Source organism: Ursus maritimus, unplaced genomic scaffold, assembly GCF_017311325.1.
Source record: "Ursus maritimus isolate PB19 unplaced genomic scaffold, ASM1731132v1 scaffold_11, whole genome shotgun sequence".
In the NCBI taxonomy this organism is placed as follows: domain Eukaryota; kingdom Metazoa; phylum Chordata; class Mammalia; order Carnivora; family Ursidae; genus Ursus; species Ursus maritimus.
Window position 1 is genome coordinate 8,382,614 of NW_024423453.1, and position 23,216 is coordinate 8,405,829.

The 23,216-nt window shown below is 38.1% G+C and overlaps 1 protein-coding gene across 2 annotated transcripts in view; it reads left to right on the forward strand.

The window, feature by feature from the left end:
• Nucleotides 1-23,216, forward strand: part of ANK2 (ankyrin 2) — a 219,761-nt gene that overhangs the window by 134,602 nt on the left and 61,943 nt on the right. For both annotated transcript variants that reach the window (XM_040626261.1, XM_040626260.1), the window contains 5 exons: nucleotides 1,042-1,140; nucleotides 2,091-2,189; nucleotides 10,371-10,443; nucleotides 12,085-12,138; nucleotides 18,073-18,217. In XM_040626261.1, the coding sequence (XP_040482195.1) occupies nucleotides 1,042-1,140; nucleotides 2,091-2,189; nucleotides 10,371-10,443; nucleotides 12,085-12,138; nucleotides 18,073-18,217 (470 nt within the window). The remainder of the gene's footprint in view (nucleotides 1-1,041; nucleotides 1,141-2,090; nucleotides 2,190-10,370; nucleotides 10,444-12,084; nucleotides 12,139-18,072; nucleotides 18,218-23,216) is intronic.

A 23,216-nucleotide genomic window follows, 5' to 3' on the forward strand; every position in this document is an offset into this window, starting at 1 on the left:
TAAAAAAAGTAGTCTGATACCCATTGGCTATCATGATCTATACAGGTTCTGAAACTAGAATGATTGCAAAGAAATTACTTAACTGTTATTTTCCATTCCATCATCTCTGAAACAGGAAGAAAACATTTATTCAATCACTTATTCATTCACTCAGCCACTCGTGATTTATGAGACACCTCCTATATACCAAGCAGCCTCATTTTTAGGATGACAATAAAGATTAAAAGACAACTACAAGGTCTGGCATCTGGCACACAATAACTGTTCAATGAATGATATTAGTGTTTTGTTTGCCTCCAAGGATTCCAATGCTCTTTGTTTAACTCAGGTGACTATACAGCCAATCTGTACCGTACCTGCCACCCATCAGAGTTCTGAGCAAGACTGGCTTCACACTAACCTTGGTAGCAATTCCGCACAAATCACGGATTACAGAGCTTTCATCTGTGTGGAAGTTTAGACCAGAATGTGAAAAAGAACTTCATCTTTAAAGTCATTTTTAATTGAGAGTCAGCCACTCATGATCCATGAAATCTTGCATTCTCTAAGCATGCCTTTCTTTGACCAAAGGTGCTCTCTGAAAGGAAGATAAGATTTAGATTTACCTCCATTGATTTAGAATCCCTAGAGCTGGTGCAAAGGTTAATTATTAGAAAATCGTGACAAACAAGCAGTGGTTGTATTACCCTCTGCAGCTTTCTTTTTCCCTAGGGAAGAAATCGTTGTGATAACGCTCTTTTGTCAGTATAAATCTCTCAGCATACCCATTTTTAATGCTAATTCGTTAAAATACAATAATAGCTATAATTTAGAGTTAGTCTATTTCATAAGCTAGTCGCTGCGCTTCGTTTAGCGGACCATAAGGTGAGAGGGAGGGTTTGTTGCTGAGAAATGGGTTGGTGGGGATAGCGAGCTCCAAATAAACAGCATCCTTGACAGTTTTGTTGTAAATAAGACTAAGAAATTCAACATGAAGGCTAACCTAGTTTTCTTTCTCCCGCTGCAAATCTGTGCTGCGTCCATGGCCACCGTCACCTACAGAACGGCTACACGCCTTTGCACCAGGCCGCCCAGCAGGGCCACACGCACATCATCAACGTCCTGCTGCAGCACGGGGCCAAGCCCAACGCCACCACCGCGGTAAGCCAGGCGCCCGCCGCCCCGCACCACGCTGCTGGTGCTGCTTCCGCCTCCTCGCCCGGCCCGGCGGCCCCTTGTCTGAGCCGGGTTCAGACACATCCCCCTTCGATAAGCCCCCGCACTCTGGAAAGCCCGGGATTTCTGGAAAGCCTTCCCAGAAGACTTTCCAGAAATCAGCGTGACTTCTCCGGCAGCGCTTCCCGGGGAGGGAGAGCGGGGGGCCCGACTCAGCCAGTGTCTCTCGGGAGAGTGGGGCCCAGCGCTTAGGCGGCTGGAACGTGCTCTGCTTACAGCTGGGGCTCAGATGTGAGCGCGAGTCCACCCCTCCCGCCCGGCCTTTCTTAAGGGAGCCGGGTTTGCGAGGCTGCTGGCTTAGACAAAGCTCTTCGGGATGTGGAGCCATTGAAATGTAAACTAAGCGATGCAATTAAACAAACCGGGATCCCCAGAGGCCTGCGCTGGAGCCGGAGCTGCTGGCTTGCGTTATTTTGCTGCACTGGGAGCTCCTGCACAGCTGTGGCTAAGTATGGGACTGAGTTCCCTGCGGTAACATCTTACCTGCAGCAGATGACCTGACCTCTGATGAGGAGTAACAGTACTCGGTACTGGCTAATAATTTTTGGAGGCAGCATCCTCAGTTCAAGAGGTACTTTCCTAAACACAGTGGAATATTTGTAGAGATGTTTGACAACCTCAGGGTTAAAGCGTCAAGTGCTTCTTATTAGAAGAGCAGGCAGATGCAGCTTGTTGTGTTACCATGGTGACCCGGGCTATAGTCTAAAGAAGTTACAAAGAGATTCAGATGTAATGGTAAAAACTAGTGATTTTCCTAAGCTGTGCCTTGTTTTGGAAGGAAATGCTGGCTCATGCGGAGCAGCCGGTGAGCTCATTGGCTCACAGCGCGGTCCTCCCTCTCAGTTCTCACTCTTTCTCTCTTTCACTCTCTTCAGAATGGCAACACCGCCCTGGCGATTGCTAAGCGTCTGGGCTACATCTCCGTGGTCGACACTCTGAAGGTTGTAACGGAGGAGGTTACCACCACCACCACGGTGAGTAGAAGGGGCCCATGGGCTTTGGTTCCACTGTCTTGGCTTTCAAGCCACATACTTTTTCACTTATAAAACGTGTTGAGCTTTTGGTTTGAGACTTCTTTGGGTGAATATATAGTACACCATGGAAGTGTGCAGATGGAAGTGCATTTACACAACTAATATGGGGGTTTTGGCTTCCGTTCGTTAACATAAATCCATATAAAATGTAAACGTAATCGTATAATACTTAGTTCCTTTTTCTCCAGCTGCCTTTTGGGGTGGGGGGTGCTGTTCTGCCCTTTCACTGTAGCTGGGAGTGACACCTCCTGCTGGCAAAGTGGAAGGACACTCCAGGGCAAACTTCTGTTCTTAGCCAGGAGCTCACCCAGCCTCTGGAAAGACCCTGATCCTTCTGATATTGTGCTGATGACTGAGTCAAATGCATTCCCGTGAGAACGGCTCTCATCCTTACTTTCTTCTTAGTTCTGATTATTATTTTTTACTGAAAAAGGAAATTGGTTGTACTTAGTAGGTCAACTGTATCTGTATCATGACAGAGCATATATTTAAAATTTTTTATTTTCGCTGGTTTGAATACGACTGCTGATTCTTTAGGAGGAGCTGGGATCATCGACAGCCTTTGCCAGAGAAACTCCAGGAGAGTGAAAACTACAGGACTAATGAGTCCTAAGGCTCTTGTACCATTCAGCCAGAGTAGAGCTTCAAGGAGGCCTCTCCGTAGGGAGACTCACAGCTGAAAGAGGGAGTGCTGTTCTCTTTGCACGTATTTAACTTATTTTTCTTAAGCATGAACTCTAAGAGCAGCAGCTCTTTAATTTCTCTTTTTAAAATAGAAAAATGGAGCGACAGTAGAACGTTAGATGTTCTTTAGAGACAATAAGATCACAAATCAACATAAAACATCTGAAAGAGGTTCTAGTAAATGCCTTAAGTTAGGAAGGATGTGTATAGAGTTTTAGAACACTTGTTTCTTTTGATAGATATGTGGAAAAGAAAGGAATTTTATTCAGACTGACGCCAAGTCCCTGTTGACATTGAGGCAGATGGAATACAGTTAGTTTGATGTGAAATTTTTAATAGAGTGGAGTATGATTTATTAATGAACTGCGAGACACAGCCTGAATTTAGATGGGAGAGGATCGTACTGCTTGTTTTCTCAAGCAAAATCTTATAAACCTTTGGCTAATACACCACAAAATTTTTTTAAAGATTTAAGGTATGTCTTCAATAAATTATATAGGAGGAAAACAAGTATTGTCACTACCCATCACTACACTTCTGAGTTGCTCTATATGGCTGAATCTTAATGGCTTTTTCTTACTATATGATTTTTTATACCAGGAAAATCTTCATATTAGGGACCTATACATATGTGTCTTTATTTGGCATCTTTGAAACAATGTGCAAATCACAGATAAGTGAAGCCTGTAGTGGCAAGATTGGCCAAGTATATCTGTTCTTAGAAGTCATATTTTCTGTGAACTTTATTAGCTTTTCTGGTTGTCATGTACATACATTTTTATGAAGTGACCACTAGATGGCAAGCTTGCATCTTTTTTGCTGCTTGACCTGCTTTTCTTCATTTCATTAACTAATTCATTCCTTCAATATTTATTGAATATAAAATATGCTCTGAGCTCTATGCTGAGTGCTGAAGAGTCATCAGTGGTGAAAACATTCCCCCCGCCCCCCAGCAGCTTACAGTTTAGTGGGAGCGGAGAATGAGACCTACATCTTGTAAGAAAATAAATTCTTCTTTAACATCAACAAAACTACGGAGCTTACGTGTTCGGTTTCAAAGCGATCTCAGGCTCATAAATATTACTTAGAGTGAATGACTTTAACTATATAGATCTATATTTGAAAAGAGAAGCAATGAGCTTGCTAAATACTATGACCAAACAAGTTCAGAATACCTTTCAGAAATTAGACATGGAGTCCTATCTCTGCCACATCTAGCTTCAGTGGAATACAAAAACCACTTTTAGAGCTGCCTGTGAGCTTTTCTTCTGTTCTGGTAACTATTATTCTCTACCCCGCCCAGCTGAGTATTTCCCCAATAAAAGCCACTATACTTAGAAATCAAGTTTCTAGGTAAAAAGCCAACAAACAAATATAAAACATAATGGCGTGTTTGCTTTTAGTTGGGGTAAGAAGTCATTGCCCACAGTAACTAAACAAGTACCCCCTTTGTCTAAATGGGTGGTTGTATTGGTAACATGTTTTGATGTTGCCCTGTTTTTACTTTCTTCCCTCTCTTAGAATTGATTCTTCTCTTAGAATTGCGAGTTTTATTGTTTTGTGAAATTGAGTTTGGGGTGAAGGATTGAAAATATGAACTTATTCCTGTCTCTTATGTGAGCCTTATCTTACTTTGCACTTCCTCTCTTTGGGAAGAGATTTTCATATAATGATCCTATTAATGGTATTAAAAATGAATATTTAGTGATTACAGATATGGCAGGCATTGAGGGTAGATATAGGACTCAAATTTAGGTTGTCAGATTCTAAAGTCCATGTTCTTAACCACTCTGACATAACTGATCTTGGCTTCACTAAAAGTTAGCTTAGCGTGAATTTTGTGAAAGAGGTGTTTTCACCTAGTTTTCTATTAAAAACAACCTACCTAAATAGTGCTTTTTGTTGATTTCCATGGAGGCATCATATTCAATATTATTTTCTAAAGTGAATTTGGAATTACTCACTGGTGATGGGCCAAGATAGCACACTAGACAATTTAATAATTATATAAAACTAAGAAAATTAAATTAGTTTGATGTTATTACCATTTAAGTGTAACAGTTAAATCACAGTTACACAACTAACATACAAATTTCACATCACTGGATTTATACGATGTGCCTTTGAGCAGCCGTGTGAGTTCTCTTTCATCAAAGAAACTTTCCTGTGCTAATCCTCCTTCCAAAGTTCTTTACCCCAAGTATGAATAAAGTCATTGTGTAGAGAGAAGAGGAAGGCAGCAGTCTGTAAAGGAGAAGCCACTGCTTCAGAAATTTTTGAGACATTTTGGAGTTGTGGTTTGTTTCCTTAACCTTTGCTTTTCTAACTTTACTTTGGGGAACCCAGTAGGGGATATGAGGCAGTTCAGCATTCTCCCAGGATTACAGTCATTGCATGTTTGCCAGAATGGGCATCAGAGTGCGGGGGATGCATGTCTGGCAGCAGAAGCCACCGAGTTCAATCATGTAAGGCAGTTTAGAAGACCGAGATAGGACTCCTCCCTCTACTTATTGATCAGCTGTTGTCGAGTATTTGTATTATTTGCATAATTTTAAAATGATCATTTTTTAAGTTGCATATAATCATTGATATGTAGACCAAAAATTACTAAAATAAAAATGACATCATAAATTGCTGAATAAACTACTAAGATAAAAATGACATTATATTTATATTACCATTTAAACAGTGGGGAAATTTTTGACGGTTAAGAAAATGTAAATATTCAAAGTCCTAAATCTTATCTGATGCTGTAAGTCAGTTAAAATGCAAATCATAGAAATAGCAATGCAGTAAATACACATGAAGTTATTGGACACCTTTTGAAGTGGAGTCAAGATCTTTTCTTTGAATATAGGTCCATTAACTAGAAGGAAGCTCAATGATCATTCTTGCACAAAGAACATCAATATTACATACTATATCCTATAATATCTATATCTTGATAATATTCATCCTGTGTGTGTATATATATGTATACATATATCTTTAAGATTTTTAATTATTTTTTAGAGAGAGAGTGTGCATGAGGGTGGGGAGGGGCAGTGAGAGAGGGAGAGAATCTCAAGCAGACTCCCCACTGAACATGGAGCCTGACGCAAAGCTGGGTCCCAGGACCCTGAGATCATGACCTGAGCTGAAATCGAGAGTTGGACGCTCAACCGACTGAGCCCCCCAGGCACCCCGTATTCATCCTGTGTGTTATCTTAAAGTGACATTATACTGAGTGCAGAACCTTTTTAAACCTTTGACGAACTTTTTTTTCTCATCTGCTTTAATTGTCTCAACCACACCTAATTGAGTAGCAATTATTTTTGGCAACTCACCTTTGTTGAGATTTCCAAACCATTTATATTAGTTTTTGTAGAAAAATATTTACATACTATTTAAATTATTATAGACATTCTATTAACATGTACGATTGGTATAAATAGGTTTGGGAACAAAGCCAGATTTAGCCTGTGGCCCCATGATGGGAGTCACTGTGTGTGGGCATTAGAAGGTGGCATACTAGCCGAGATCGCTCAAGCTGTGGTGACTTGGTGAGCATGTGATACAAAGGAGATGGTTGACAAGGGGTGTGGGCTAAGTGGAGGCCAGGTAAGCACGCTTTTTCTTTTGTGTCAAACAAACCAGATTTTATCTATTTACAAAACAGCAATTTAAGGACTCATGTTTTATTTTTTACCTCTTTCCCACATCGTGGTAAATATTAAAAACTCATTATTAAGCGCTCCGTCTATCCTATCCTATTTATATTGCTGTATTATCTGATTTAATTACATACTATTAAATTTGTGCATAGTACACTACCCATTTTAACTTTAAAGTGGTTTCTAATCTTGACTATAGACTCTTAGGTTCTATAGCAGACGGAGTTGCCCATGACCATTTAATTATATCTTTGTTTTCTATGTACTATTCAGATGCATTTGTATAAAACCATATTTATATTTTGATAATCAAGTTTTCAAAGGACACTCCATTTTAAAGGAAAATATGTATTTATTTCTTATAACATTACTCATGAGTAGGAAGACTTAATTATCATCCATTCAACAAATATTTATAGATGGCCTTCTAAAGGCCAAGTACTACATCATGAGCAAATGCATACTGTACTTACTACATTGCATGTAGAGGGCATTTTTACTATCTGTGCAGAAAAATATCTGTGACCAGTGTGGTCACTATGTGTTACTTTTTCTGTTGCCACATATATTTTGCTGGTAATAACTGATAGTATTGAATGACCAAACTAAAGCAATGGTATTTCCACTCTGAGAAATTCCAGTCTACTCTTAGAAATTCAAAGAAAATATAGTCCTATTATCAGTGTCCGAAAATATAAACTACGCCAGGCAATATAACTTAATCATTTAAAAAAGTATTTCCATTACTTACTTTCAAATAGAGAAGCATCCTCTTGTGGAATGTTTCCTATGAAGGGCAAATACTCTAGAACATCTCCGTAAAACAAACTTTCTGGTGTAGTCTCACACGGTAGATGTGCCTTCACATTTTTGAATCATTTTATTTACACTGAGAATCTTATAAAAAAGTTTCAGAAAAAGCTTAATAGGTTATCATAGCTTAATAGGCTGTCACTGTCTTTCCTATATATATATTTTTAAAAGATTTTATTTATTTATTCGACAGAGATAGAGACAGCCAGCGAGAGAGGGAACACAAGCAGGGGGAGTGGGAGAGGAAGAAGCAGGCTCATAGCGGAGGAGCCTGATGCGGGGCTTGATCCCATGACACTGGGATCACGCCCTGAGCCGAAGGCAAATGCTTAACCGCTGTGCCACCCAGGCGCCCCTGTCTTTCCTATATTTTAAATGCAAATCACTTTCTGCAATTTATACACTTTTCCAAATGGGTTGCAGTTTGAGCTGCATGATAGATCCCATCTGAGCAACTTTGTCATAGCTGAGCCCCTGGGAGTCTGACTTAATTGTTCTGTGACGGTATCCAAGTGATAGTATTTTAAAATTTTCTCTAATAATTTTAATATGCAGCTAGAGTTGAAAACCATACATACAGAGCATATAAATTTATAAATTAATTACTATTAAAATAATTAAATGAGGGGGCGCCAGGGTTAAGTCGGTTAAGCATCGGACTTGGTTTCGCCTTGGGCCATGATCTCAGGGTTGTGAGATTGAGCCCCGCATCTGGCTCTGTGCTGGATGTGAAGTCTGCTTCAGAGTCTCTCCCTCTCCTCCCGCTCATGTTCTCTCTCTCTCAAATAAATACATTTTAAAAAATAAGCTAAAATTATTAAGTGATCTAAGTCTTAAATTTGCTTAATAAATATTTATTGACCAGCTATTGGTCAGAATTTTGAATGGGTGCTTTTGTCTTTCCTGAAGTTTAATTTGTTTTCAGTGAATAAGACATTATGGAATTATTTAAACATAAGCAACATGCAGGAAAGCTGAATTCAATACTTTAATCTCCAACTGTGCCTTCATCAGGATAACACGAGACTTTCCTTACTTTCTCCGTTTCTTCCCATTCTTTAACTGTTCTGTCATCCCAAAGAAAATCTATTTAGTTGTTATGTGGATTTTAAATATATTTTGCCTAATTTGGTATCGTTGATTTATTCAATATACGTTTGAGGAGCACCTGCTAGATTTCAGGTTCTGTGGAAACAAACCTACTCTTCAACGGCTCACACTCTCACGTGGGAGCAGATAAGGCACAGACCGTTGGGAATGGTGTGGTCTGGTGTTTCCCATATCATAGCACTTTACAGCAGTAGATAATCACAGTGAAACAGATTCATTACGGAGATTGGGGAATGTTTCTCCACGAAAATTACATCTAATATGAGCCAAGAAAAGAGGGAGAAGAATATTTCTGGTAAAGGAAATAATATATGGAAAAACTTGGAGGTGTAAGAGAACGTGACCTGCAAACATGGCCGGAGCATGGAGAGAGGGAGAGGAGGCCTCCCTGCCTCGCCTTACGACATCATCCGGCTCTCCTGAGCCACTTTGTCTTGTTTTCTGAGGACATGGGGAACCACTGAAAGGGCATGTAGTGTCACATTATGATTTCATGAGCCCCTTTTGACACACAGATACAATACCTGTAGATGTGGGTGTATTTTCAAATTAGTTGAATTTCCTCGTAAATCTATTTGAGGTTCTCTACTGCTTTTGGAAAGAAAAAGAAATTGGTGCTATTCAAAACAGTCTGTAATATCTATGTAGCAAAGCTTAGAAACCTAAGACATCCTGTTTACTATTGTATTTTAGTGACTTTAGCTGAAGACTTGACTTATTTTGAGAGATTAGGTTTTTAGAGTTCCCATAACGATGCCAGTCCGTGCACTTACTTCATTTTCAGTGCAGAAACTAGAGATACGAATTTGAGACTTGACTGTCTGTAGGTGATAGTTAAAGTAGTGAGATTTGTTTTTTGTTTCGTTTTGCTTTAAATCACTGTGGTATCCCTGGTGTCTAAAACAGTGCCTGGCATATGGTAGGCACTAAAAATGTTTCTTGAGTACCTGAATGACTGAAAAGTTCAGAGCTTTTCAGTTATAAGATGAATTTTATATTGAATTACAATTATAATAATGGTGTTATGTTAGCCGATATTTATTGAGTGCTAACATATTTCAAGCACTGTTCTTAGAGCTCTTACATATATTATTTCATTTAATCTTCATAACAATTTTATGAAGTAGTAGTAGAATCCCTGTTTTACAGATGAGAATATTGAGGCCCAGAGAAATAAGGGAACTTGTTAAGAAAGGACAGTTTGAATTCGACCCCAGCCAGCCAGTCTCCAGAATCTGGTCTCTTAACCTTACATCGTTTATCAGGAATGGAAGGCAGTGGACTTGGCAGCTCTGGAGTGCCTTTGCGGAAGGCGAATAAGCAACAAGCCAGAACTGTAGACCAACGAAATAGCAAAGGGATGATTGACTCTCTACTCGTGATCCTCTGATCCCAGATGAGATGCATCACATTTTCTGCCCAAATAGTTTCTCTTTCACATTGTGTGCAACTTCTTTTCCATTGGCTTTGTTTTTAATAAATTACATATGTCCATTGCTTCTTTTTAAAGCTTTTCTGGAGATATTACTTACTTCATTTTAGGGAAGCCCTGAAAACATTAATCTGCTTTCTCAATATGACTAATTATTAATGCCATAGGTAAAAAATTTATTTTTCAAATAGGAACTCAAAATAATGAACTTCTTCTTGTACAACTTCACTGGAGTCAATGAGCACTTATATTCAGAAAGAACAAATGGATTTGCATGAAAGAGAATAAGCTTCCAGAACATACATGTGGGAAGATGAAATGCTCAGGAACTGATGGCTTGCTGGTGCTGTCCACTTGAACCTCCTCTGTGATTCTTTTCTCTTTTGTTTGATTTTAACTTGTGTATTAATGATTTTTTTTCCTTTCCAGACTATCACTGAAAAACACAAGCTAAATGTTCCTGAGACGATGACTGAGGTTCTTGATGTTTCTGATGAAGAAGGTAAGACTTTTATTCCGTCTTCATTGTCTTACACAAAGACAGGCAAGCCATCGTTTTTCTCAGGGACTAAGCCAGTACCCTGGGTATGGGTGACAGTCTCTTAATATTTAAAGTCACTTTTTAACCTCTGTTTCAAAATGTCTACTTTTGTCATTTGGAGAAAGAGGATAGTAATTAGTCTGTTTTCAGTGGGTATTATCTTTAATGTCTTACTAAATAACAGAACTGGAAAAGGGGAAAGACACTGGAAATTGGCCATCTGTTAAATCTACCTGATAATACAATTATTAATATATGTTTTAATTATGTTAACATACATTTTTTAAATTAAAATGCCTTAAAGTGAAAGACTTTGAAGTATACTCTATCAATGGTATATTAAGAAATCTCTGTTTCTGATTGGTTCAAATGATCAGAATAAATTTTAAGTCCGGAGGAAAGGAGGCTTAGATAAGGTTAGAAATAGCATGTAAGTCACACTAATTCAGTATAAGAATTTGATTCCCTAAGGCATAAAATATGCTCTGTATAGTTTTAGAGTTGATGAAAAGTATCTAAGGTAGTGGACTGCAAACGTTGAGAAGGCTGTTGCCCTACAAGGAGTACCAGCGACAGCCTGGGGTGGGGATGGGACATTGTGCTGCGGGTCTGTCCCTCCACGAGAGTTTCGGGCTCCCTACCTCTACTTGGGTTAGAGCAGTTGACCTTTCTTAAACAAAAAAATCTGCCAAAAAATCATGAATGCAGCAAATGAGGTATGTAGCCAAATTTCAATAGTACAGCTTTTGGTCAAATGTATATGTTTGAAAAATTATTGCCATGAAGAATAGTACTCGTTAAAACTTGCCACACACTGGAGAAGGTCCAAACACTCCTCACTGCAGGCAAAGAGAAACTCTGCCGAGACTAATCTGAGGGAAAGAGCAGCCAAAACCCAACAGCAGAGTGCACACAGCACACACCACTTTCTGCAGCACCAGCCCTGGACAGTGTATGACCTCTTCCTAATATACCATTACTCTCAGGAGCAGGAAACATAACAGGTTTTCCTAACACACAGAAGACAGAGATCTAGACAAAATGCCAAGATGGAGGGACTCATCTCAAAAGAAAGAACAAGAAGAGGGCACAGCCAGGGGTCTAATCAAAACATTTAAGTAATATGCCTGAACCAGAATTTAAAACAATAATCATAAGCAGACTAGCTTGGCTTGAGAAAAGCAAGGAAGACACCAGGGAGTCCCTCACTGCAGAGATGAAAGAACTAAAAACTGGTCAGGCTGAAAAGAATAGTACTATCCTCAATAATAACTGCTTTTATTGAGAAATAGTAAAAGTAGATTTTTAGGTTCTTCAGGATGTAATCAGAAGGTGAACCTTTACACTGAAGTTTCATTATTTGGAACTAGTTTGTTCACTGATTGGTAATAGGCATTGAGTTATCTCAGCTTTTGTAAGAACTTATGACAAGAACAAGCAAATGTTTGGTCAGTGCATTATTATAAGTAAATTAATAACTGCCAAAGCTAGCATTTCCAAGTATTATAATAATTTTGTGTTCATCCTAATACCTGCCAGCTAATTTTCAGCATTCATATATGCACATCATATTTTGTTTTGTGGGATCATCTTTCTTAACAGCCTTTAAACAGTTTGGTGACAACTTTATTGATGGGGAAGCGCTTAGTGATTCAGGTACCTTTAGAGGAAGTTATTGGAGTGAAAGCTTTGCTTTTAATTTTTCTTAACTGGATAGAAGCTACTTGCTTAATATTTAAATCTGGGTGCCTGGTACTAATCTGTTTCTTTTGAAATAGCATGTGTAATATGGATGGAGTTGTACATATGCGCATGTGAGCGTGTAGATTGTATTAACTTGGAAGCTTAAAGCCATAAATTGCTTATCCTATTAATGATTTTGCTGCTGTTGTTGAGACCTATTAGTATAATGAAATTATCTAATGAGCATTATGTAAATATTTTACCAAAACTTTTCTTCTAATCTCTCTTCTAAGGATACACATTTAGAGAAAAAAAACTATATTCTTTGTAAGTTGACATTTAACTAGCATGAACCTGTTAAAACTAAGTTAGACTGCTTGACTGAATGTACTTCATATCATTCTTGGCTGAAGATAAGTTTTAGATGTGGTTTAAAATATATGAAATTGATAGTTACAATGTGATTTTTGAAGGTAACTAGGAATAAAAATAAAAACCCTTAAAATTATTTAGGAAGAGCTTCGGCATATAGGGAAAAATGAATAATATAAAATATTCTATCTACCAAGAAGGATCCAAAGTACATGTGGTATCACTTGAAGCAAATCTCTTACATGGAAATCTAAATTTATTGATCAATTAGACTGATTATTTAATTTAAAAATAGTGTTTTTTTAAATTTCCTAAATAATGGTTAAATAATTCCAATGCCAATGCATGCAAAGTATTGAGTGAGATTAAAGAAATTCCATTTATATGGAACAGCTTTTTGGGCCTGCTCATTGCCTAATATAAGATCTAGCTATAATATCCTGTATACTTTTATTAAAACTGGTATAGATTAAGAGTTTTTAGTGATAAAAGGTCTTGCTTTGAGAGGAATATTGGCTAATGATCAAGAATATCTTTTATGGCAAGAAAAGAAGCTTTCCTTCTTTTAGACATAGCCAAAAACTTAGTAACATTTTTTTCCCCCAGAAAGAAATTCAAGTTGAATAATTTTTATGTATAGGATATATTTGAGTATTGTGAAGTAACTTTTAGGACAAAGAATGAGTAGAAAGAAATTCTGCTGGTTGACATTGCCAACCCTTTCATGTTTTATGGGCTTAAAATGTTTTCATAGAACCTATCATTCATATGGACAAAGTGCAGCCACATGTATTTAAAGGTATTAGCCAGTTCTTGCTTTGTTTTTTTAATTTTTAAAATTTTTTACAGCTCTTCTGTTTTGATAGTTGTGTACATATCAATACTCAGAAGAATATTCAAGTCAAGTATAGATGTCCTTTCAGGCTACCTTTGTATAGTAACCAGGATATCCACTCGTGAATCCAGTCAACAGATAGTAAAAATGATGTTACTGTGTGTAGAGTTCTATCACTTCTACCACTGGAGAATCAGAGGTGAACACAGGGCAGGCCTTTACAAAACATAGACGGAAAGATAATGTAGAAGTTAAGTATAACAGAAGGCACTATGTCATCCACTTTTCCTGTCTGTCTTGGGAGTTAGAGAAAGAGAGACTTAGCACAAGCCTGCGGACTTGCTGAAACTGAGAGATTAATAGGAAGGTGACACAGGTTTTAGAGAGGGAGAAGGAACAGTATGGGGAGTCCTGAGAGGGGAAAGCGCATGAGAGAGACACAGAGTGGCAGAATAATCTAGTCATTCAGTTTGGCTCACGCATTAAAACATACTGAGCTTCACTGTGAATGTTTGAATTCCTAACTGAAAAGTCTGGGAAATTAGGATATATTAAACATTTTGATTAATGTTTGGAACAAATCTGATTTCCACAAAGATTAAACCAGCAGTGATACACTAAAGGAGTGTATTAGGAAGAAATTGGAAGGAAGCAGATTTGACAGAAAACATTTACTAAACATCTGTAATGCTAGGTGCATTGTCTCATTTAATCCCCATAGCATCCACATGAGATAGGCTATTGATTTCCCCTCATTTTTCTTTCAGGTGAGGAAAGGCTCACTTGAACAGGAGGCGACTAAGACTTAAACACATTAAGTAGTTTGCTCCACAGCACACAGCCATTAAGTGGTGGATGGGGAATGTAAACCCAGTATGCGAGCTGTTATAATAGCTCAGTCATATTATAAATAAGTCCCGATGGAAAACATGGCAAAGAAATGGAAGGAAAAGATAGAATTGGAAATTCAGTCTGAGTGTATTGTACCGTGCAGACGAAAACACAGCTGTAAATGCAATCCTCTATGTCTTCACAGGATCATGAGCTGATCCCTACCTTTGCTGACTCAGCTCCACAGCAGTAAATTATATGGTGGGGCTCAGGGGTGATGACACTTATGTAACTAAAATACCTGTAGAAATGTGACCCATGTGTCCCATATATTCAAAGGTTTGTGCATGGATGGCTTGTACAAACTTCTCCACTGGTTCTCTGGAATGATGGGTACTAATAATAGTCAAGAGAACTCCAGAATGGCTGAGTGTTAATGATGAAGTGATGAAATGCAGAGGAACCATCCATTATCTCCTTTGTCACACTTCTGCTGTGAACACTTGACAGTGGGGCTCCTCACTTCCTCCTCGTATTACATGACAGATTCTGCATCCAACTAGTTCTTTCACTTTTTCATAAATAAGAGTAGAGTTAGTCTTCCCAAATGTTAACAAGGTCACATACTTTTTTTTTTTTTTCTGGAAATAGTTGACTTATATTCAAACCAGATAATAGCTGTGTTTTGGTAAACCAATTTGTAGAATTGATCTTAGATTTTTTTTTCTTCCAGAAATAAACAAAGGGGGGCCCCAACTTATTTGACTCATAAAAACTCTTCTATGTAAAGATTTACCAATTACATAAGAGGAGGGAAGGAGTAGGAACAAGTAAGTCCTACGAGGCTTATAATAAAATGTCTAACCTTGATTTGATCACTATTTAGACACTAACTTTCTTCCTGGACTTTTTGCCGTTGTTCACCATCATGAACACTTACTTTTGCCAAGTTACTTCATGTAGTATTCTCTAAATAAGTAACACATATTACTCTTTCATCCTCCCTGTTTTTATTACTTCTGTGGCTCTTTACACACGAGCCTCTCACCTGAAGAAGCGTCAACCTCTGCCCATTAAAGTTGAATACAAACAAATGATCAGCTCCAGTTCCTTCTCCAGTGATGCCTTCTCCAGCTTCACTGGAATTTCCTAGGAATGTCACAAGAAATTACCACAAACTTGGTGGCTCAAATTTATTCTCTCACAGTTCTGAGAGTGAAAAGTTTATGGCGGGACCATACTAACCTCTGATACTCTAGGGAAGAGTTTCTTGTCTCATCCAGCTTCCAGTGGCTGTCAGCGATCCTTGGCTTGTAGACACATCACTCCAATCTCTGCCTTCATGTGGCATTTTCCTCTGTGTCTCTGTCTAAGAACACGCTCATTGGAGTTATCCAATGTGATCTCATCTCAGTCCTTAACTTAGTTACATCTATAAAAGCCCTGTCTCCAAGTAAGGCCACATCCTCAGGTTCCAAATGGAAGTGAAATCTGGGGGGCGGGGGGGGGGGACACTACTGAACCCACCACACCATCCCTCCCCTGACCTTTTTGGTTCTTAAAGTTGACCAACATCATGCGTTTTGTGTTTGACTGTAGTGTTATCTGTTGATTGCTATTGTTACATCTTGCTTTGTGAGGGAATACTTTTTTGTTGTTTCTTTTTTAATAGATTTATTATTTTTTTAAAGATTTTATTCATTTGAGAGAGAGAGAGAGAGAGCACAAGCAGGGGGAGAGGCAGGGAGAGAGGCAGGGAGAGATGGAGAAGCAGACTCCCCACTGAGCAGGGAGCCCCATGCAGGACTTGATCCCATGACCTGAGCTGAAGGCAGACGCTTAACCCATCTGAGCCACCCAGGTGCCCTGCGAGGGGACACTTTAAAGAAGAAAATATATGTAAGGGCTGTTGGGGGACCCCTTTAACAAACAATTTTAAAAACTTTACTCACGTTTTCCTTAGAGCTATCAGATTTACGAATATTTAAGCACAGTACAATTGTCTTTCTTTATGATATACACATTTAGAAAGATTTTTGCATAAGTGAAATCGAGCTCATATTCCCTTGCTGTGTCGCACTTTCACCATTTTGTATTAATAAAAACAATGGCTAGCAATTAGTATATTCCGGCACCTGGTTACACATTCTTATATGTTATTTAATTCATACAACTACTGTGTGAGATAGATTATTAGTATCATTCCCATTTACTAGTGGTGGAAATTGAGGCTCTGGAAGATTGACAGACCAATAAATAACAATTACAATTTGAATCTAGGTCTATCTGATACTAAAGACTCAACTTTTAATTAATACTCATTGTGCTAAAACTTGATAAAAATCTCATCGTGTCACTGAAGGAGCCATGAAAATATGTTTAATGGTGAGACTTATTATAACCATCAAATGTTAAGTGCATTGACTTTGAGACAAAAACCTAATGGTGAATAAATTACATCTCCATTTACTGGAAGGTCTTTTTTAAAATCTGTCATTAGCTTTAAGTAATTTAGAGAGCTAATAATCCTTTGATATATATACCTGAGATCTTAAGATCGTATATATAGACAAACAGTGAAACGTCAAAGACATTTCCTTCTTACAATTATTTAATGTGATACCTTTATAAATTAATGTTGATTTGGAACAATCATTTGAAACAGATGGGAATAAAATAATAAATATTTAACTTAGTTATAGGAATGAAGTACATTCCTTCAAGTTGTCCTTTGCATAGATCATCAGGCTTAAAGTGTGTGATTAGTGTCTTAAGGAGTCATTAAAAATCGTTTCTCTCAGCTATATTATTTATTTCTCCATGTCAGCGTATTAATGGCATATAAAGCATTTCTGTGAGTGAGGTATTACTTATTGACTCACCTGAGAAAGATATTTTTGAAAGCAATTCTATTTCTAGTCATAGGCGGGGAATGTACCCTTACCATTTGGGCTTCTAAATATGAGCTACCACACTTAGTCATCTCTTTCTGCCACTACTTGATTACAAAATACACTTTTTTCCCCTGTTGTTCACCTTTGGGAAGCCACCTAGTTTCTAACAAAACATCCGTTTCATGCTCTGTAATGTTTTTAAAATTAAATTCCAGGTTGTTTATTAAAATGTCACAATATGCTCACTTTGTTCTAGTGTTCTTTCCCTAATGTGCACATCTTGTTAATCTTATAAATCATATCCCTCCACATACTGTATCACATATTTGTTTTAGAGCAGTAGATATTTCTTCTTTTTTTTTTTTTTTAAGATTTTATTTATTTGTTTGAGATAGAGATAGCGAGAGAGAGCATGAGCCGGGGTGGGGGGTAGGGAGAGGGAGAAGCAGACTCCGCACTGAGCAGGGGGCCCGATGCAGGGCTCAATCCCAGGACCTGAGATCATGACCTGAGCTGAAAGCAGATGCTTAACCCACTGAGCCACCCAAGTGCTCCGAGCAGTAGAAATTTCTTAACATATTGCCAATGACATGAAGAGACTCTTAGTGCCGGACATTATGTACAAAATTATTGAAACAATGTCTAGAAGTTAAGTAGTCTATATAGTGCAATAGGTTAAATCCTACAAGCTGTAAATCAGCTATGGCGATAAAGAAATGAGTGAAGAAAATTGATACAAAGAGAATTACAATTCAGGTAATTTTTTCTTCTTGGTAAGCAATGGAAAAATGGGTCAAATATTATTTCTCAAAGTTCTAGCACTTTGTGGTTGCATGTGTTCTGTTTTCTTCGCGTGTGCAGTGTTCCAGTGATGTCTGTGCCATTCTGATGTTTTTCACAATCATCATCCTATTTTGTAGTCCATGTGACATTCAGCAAATAATTCTTCCTCCATCTTCCTTTCATTGCTTCAAGGTGATGACACAATGACAGGCGATGGGGGAGAATACCTGAGGCCCGAGGATCTGAAAGAACTGGGGGATGACTCCCTACCCAGCAGTCAGTTCCTGGATGGTATGAATTACCTGCGCTACAGCTTGGAGGGAGCTCGCTCCGACAGGTAGTCACCTAAAGCTGACGCTTGCTATCAGCCAGAAAGCAATGCAACACTTTCTTATGATGATAAGAAAAAAGTAGGCATAGTTATGGATGCTTAATAGGTCCTGCACTATTATATCTGCATGGTATATCTTACTGCATCCTTGAACAACTTTAAGTGCCCATTTTAAAGAACAGGACCCTGAGGCCTAGAGAGATTAAGTAACTTAATAAAAGTCAAGCAACTAGTAAGAAGCAGAGCAATAGTAAGCACAGAGCTCTGTCCACTTCAGGATAGTGTTTGCAGTCATTTACCACTTTTTTCTCTAGGCCAAAAAAAAGGGCCGTTTTACCTTATGGGTATTTTTGTTAGTGGCATAAATTCTTGAATAAAAGTATGTCGTGAAGAAGGATGAAAAAGAAACAAATTCAGAAAGAAACTGCTTGAAACTGACCTTTTCATGAAAAAGAATTAGGCCAAAATCCTCTAAGATCTTGAATACAAAAGCATTCTGAGCACAATCTGAAGGAGTACAGGTTTTATAGACAAATCTGAAGAGGCTTATGTCCTAGTCTGAAATATAAAGTCAATGTTGTTTTCTCATTATTACTGACTAGCACAACTGGTGTATGTTATTTTTTTGAGGCAAGCTGAATAAGAACATTCTGTGGTACCTCGTCAAAAGATTGACTGCCAATTTAGGTGAACATATGGTTGTCCATATAGTGTAATATTTTTCACTAGTCAATAATCTTAGGTTTATAGTTTTAATCTTGGCTGTATTCTAAGCTGTAGTTAACATATTCATAGTCTAAGATATAAATACCTTAAAGCGGAGTTCATTCTAAATGGATAATTAGCAAAAACAAATTTTTCTTGAGGTTTTTCCTTGAGCATCAATACCTCTTCCCTACTTTTTTTCTTTTCTTTTTTTCCCCTTAAATAATTCAGTGTGCATGTAATAAGTGCCTTTCTGGGCTAGCTTTGTGGTAGGTGCTAGAGGTACAAATATGACCAGGACATGGTTGCTAAAATCATAGTCTGATGAGATGTGGGAGAGACTGGCTAGTGGTACCCGCAGAGTGCAGCTGAAGCCCCGGGGCTCAGGCTTCCTGGAGGAGATGAGCCCAGACTGAGACACAGTGATGGGAAATGATGGTGAGGAAAGGTGGGGAGGGCATTTGAAGCCTTAATGAGATCTTGAGCAAAGGCTCATGGTGTGTGAGAGAAAGAATAGCGCAGTATTGGTAAAGTGTAATTGTCAAGGAGGAGAGATCTTGTCCACATTTTGGATGGCTCCCTCTGACCATAAACTTAAAGGCTGACTTTTAGGGGAGAGTTGTCAAAGGGCCAAAAACTATTGCAGAATCCAATACATTTCAACTATTAAGCTGCTAAGAGAAGACTTGGCCTTTAACCTTGGTGGTAGCAATCATGGAGAGAATTTGGAAAATGACAGATTTGAGAGCATATGTACGAGGTAAAAGCAGCCAGATGTGGTGATGGATTTCATGGGGTGGGTGAAAAGGAAGATGGTTGTATTGACCCTTTGGTTTCGATGACGTAGACGGAGGGTGGTCCTTGGGGTCAAGTGGCAGAAGGAGGAGCCACTCAGGGTTGAGAGTGGTAGGGGTTTTATATATTGGATTCTGACATATGGATGGATTTGCACATCACAATCTGAAATTCTTAGGAAAAGATTTCAAATTTCGATAAAATGAAATTTATGGCTTTGCACAAATTCATAATACTCTATAAATAATCATATCGCTGTCAGAGGAAAAAACCTTCATTTTCAGCATGGTCTATTTTATCAGGTTCTTGATCTGATCTTTTTTTCCTTCTTTGAAAATACTAGGTTAAGGAAAGTTTAGAAAGATGCTTTGTATATAACGGGTTCATGGTTTGATGATTCTACTTAAACAGAGCACTTATCAGCATGTAAAGATGAGGATATGAAACAAGCCATGGTCTGTTCTCCAGGTCCACACTAGCATTTCTAGACCCCCAGATTGTATTCATGATCTCCAACATGGAATTACAGGCAACATCTCATTTTCATGGATTTCTTGTTTCACTGATTTTTAAAATTTTCTTTATGCAATTCAATGGGAGTTTTCTTTTTTTGGTAACCATTTTTACTTTTCGTTGTTTATTTGGTATGCTTTCAATAGTACCATGCCCAGGTAGGTATTAAATAGCATGAAAACACTGTAACACTTCCTGGATACATCCACATTTCCCTGCTCACTGTGCAATGTGTGGTGTGTGTGTGTGTGTGTGTGTGTGTACGTGTTGGCAGGAGGTGCTTATATTCTAGAATTATGGATTTATTCTCAAGTTAGGATTTTTATGTACTGATTGAATAACTGAGCGAGAAGGGTGAATGTATTACTAGACTACAAGTCTGACATGCCCCGGCCTGACTTTGTTTGAACTGTCACAGCTCCACCTTGTGGTTAATAAAACATTATCATGGCTTCCCCAAAGGAACCTCATCAGTCTGTGTATAGTTGGAGATGGTAGAAAAACCATTCTGATGCCTAAAATGTACATGGATGCAGGAGAACAAAAATAGGAACAATTTAATGTACATTGATAAAAACATATCCAGGTTCTTATTAGTTAGATCTTGTGTCCATTTTATTTCATTTTTGCTTAAAATTAAATTTAATGTAAAACACTAACAATGAGCCACAGAAGCTTTTCCATGCAAGAAAGCAAACATATTGAAATATTTGGATATTCACTAGTTTAATAGGGTTCAAAAACGTCATTAATTGAACATCTAATACTACAGCTTACTAAGATAGTAATTATTACATCTTTCGATGGAATTATAGACTACCTAATATGTGTCTATAAAGTAGTTTACTATAGTGCAAAGAAGTAAAATTTAAGACCACGGCATAACTTTTGGCACAGTCTTTCATTGAACAGCAAGTACACATTTATACTCCTATAGATATGTGTTATTATAAATTAACTGAACGGGATGACTTCTGACTTAACGAAAAAGAAATGTATTAGATAGTAAAATACTTAACCTTGTTTGCAATGTTTTAAGTCAGTGTAGAAAATTTTTTATCCAGAGACTTGAATTATTCCCGATGTTTGTGCTGGTCATCATTCCATTAGAATAATTTCTCTACTGCTGGAATATTTTAATTTTCTTTAAGTAAGTTCTATACATCAGAGAAAAGAGCAGTTAGAAACTATAAACATTGATTAAACATCCAATTAGAAGGCAGTAAACAGTAAGTCAGAATAAAATGATAGAAGTAGAGATATTTAGGCATAGTTCCAACTTACTCCTTCTCCCTCCCTTCCTCTGTCTCTCCAATTTTTCTCACTCTCTGTCTCCATATCCTAATATTTTTCTCTCTCTACCCTAATCTCCTTTTCGGTTGTAAGTCAACTCTTTCTTTCTTTCCTTCTCCTTCTCTATTTCTTTCCTGTGGGGCTTTAGGAAAGACAAAAAATAACACCAATACCCCCTTTCCCCTCCTGATTCAAACCAATTGAGAGATAGACTTGGGTATCGGTAGATAGATATGAAAAATCCACCTTTATTACTGGTATGTTGATTGCCAAAATGCAGCTCTGTGCTTGCAGCCAAATGAGCTGTTGCATACGTCATTCCTAAGTAGACAGACATCCATCCAGTTATGGTATCTCCCTGAGGGTGGCAGTTGAGACCTGGCTGCCTCCTTTCCAAGTTTAGACCTTTACAGTGGTGGCAGTTAAGTCACGAAGGCAGTTATGTCACTGACAGAGTCTCTACTTGCTGTTGTGAGGAGGTGCGTCTGGTCCTACACCTCAATGCCTCTTGCTCCTTTTGCACTGTTCATTCATATAAATTTAGCACCTTTACATGTATAAAGTTGCAATTTGGATCTTTGAATTCCAAAGCCCCGGATAGAGACTCAGGGTTAGGCCAGAGTTAATCCTAAACGCCTGCAGCCTGTTCATTAAGTGCACCATCAAAATCCAACTGCACATCTGTAAAACCGGCCCTAATATCGGCTGCCAGGACTAGAACCGCCCTGGGTGTTCTCAGTAAGGTGTCTGGGCCGCCCCTGCCTTGGCTGTGTCCGGAGCCTCAGTCTTCTTCGAGAACCTATGTAACATAAAATAGTGAAAATTATATTTAGATTATATTTAGATTTCGTTTTATTATAAACACAAATTTATACAGGGTCAGGCAGTCAACTCCTTTAATTCATGTCACTTACCTTGTAATATTCCAGTCTGTTTTGGGGGCATAAAAACTACAGCAAAGGGTGCCTGGGTGGCTCAGTGGGTTAAGTGACTGCCTTCTGCTCACATCATGATCCTGGGGTCCCAGGAGTCCCGGTTCGCGCTGTCCACTCAGCGGGGAGTCTGCTTCTCCCTCTGACCCTCCCCCCTCTCGTGCTCTCTCTCTCAAATAAATAATAATAATATAAAAAATTTAAAAAATCTTTATAAAAAAAAAACAAACTACAGCAGAATAGGAAGGAGAAGGCCCTCAATTACTATGAATTATCTACCAAATGATGATTTCCTCAAAGAAAATTGAAGTTGGCTCTATTGACACCTCATAAAAATGACAGTATATGGCTTACAAAATTGGATCTATTGGTAAAATGAAAATAGTTTCTACTAAGAAATATGCTAACCTGACACTTAGTCCATAATTCTACAGTGCTTCACTGGCCAAATACCCACTAGCTGAAAGTAAATGAAACTCTGCTTCTATAAATATTGTGAAAGCTTGCATATCTCTATTTTTCCCTATGGGCTTTGGGCTACTATTTTGAAAACAGATATTTAATTCTTGGACTAGCATGTATAAAATGCAGCTTCTATGAGATATCAGTCTATTTATCATTTGATCGTACAAATTGATCAGGAAGGAATGAATTGCGCTTATGCAAATGTCAGGTTTTACCCATCACATTTGCATATATAATTCAGAACTCTGAAATTCAGATTTCTCAAAAATATAAAGCATTAATTCCCAAGGCCTAAATCCCAT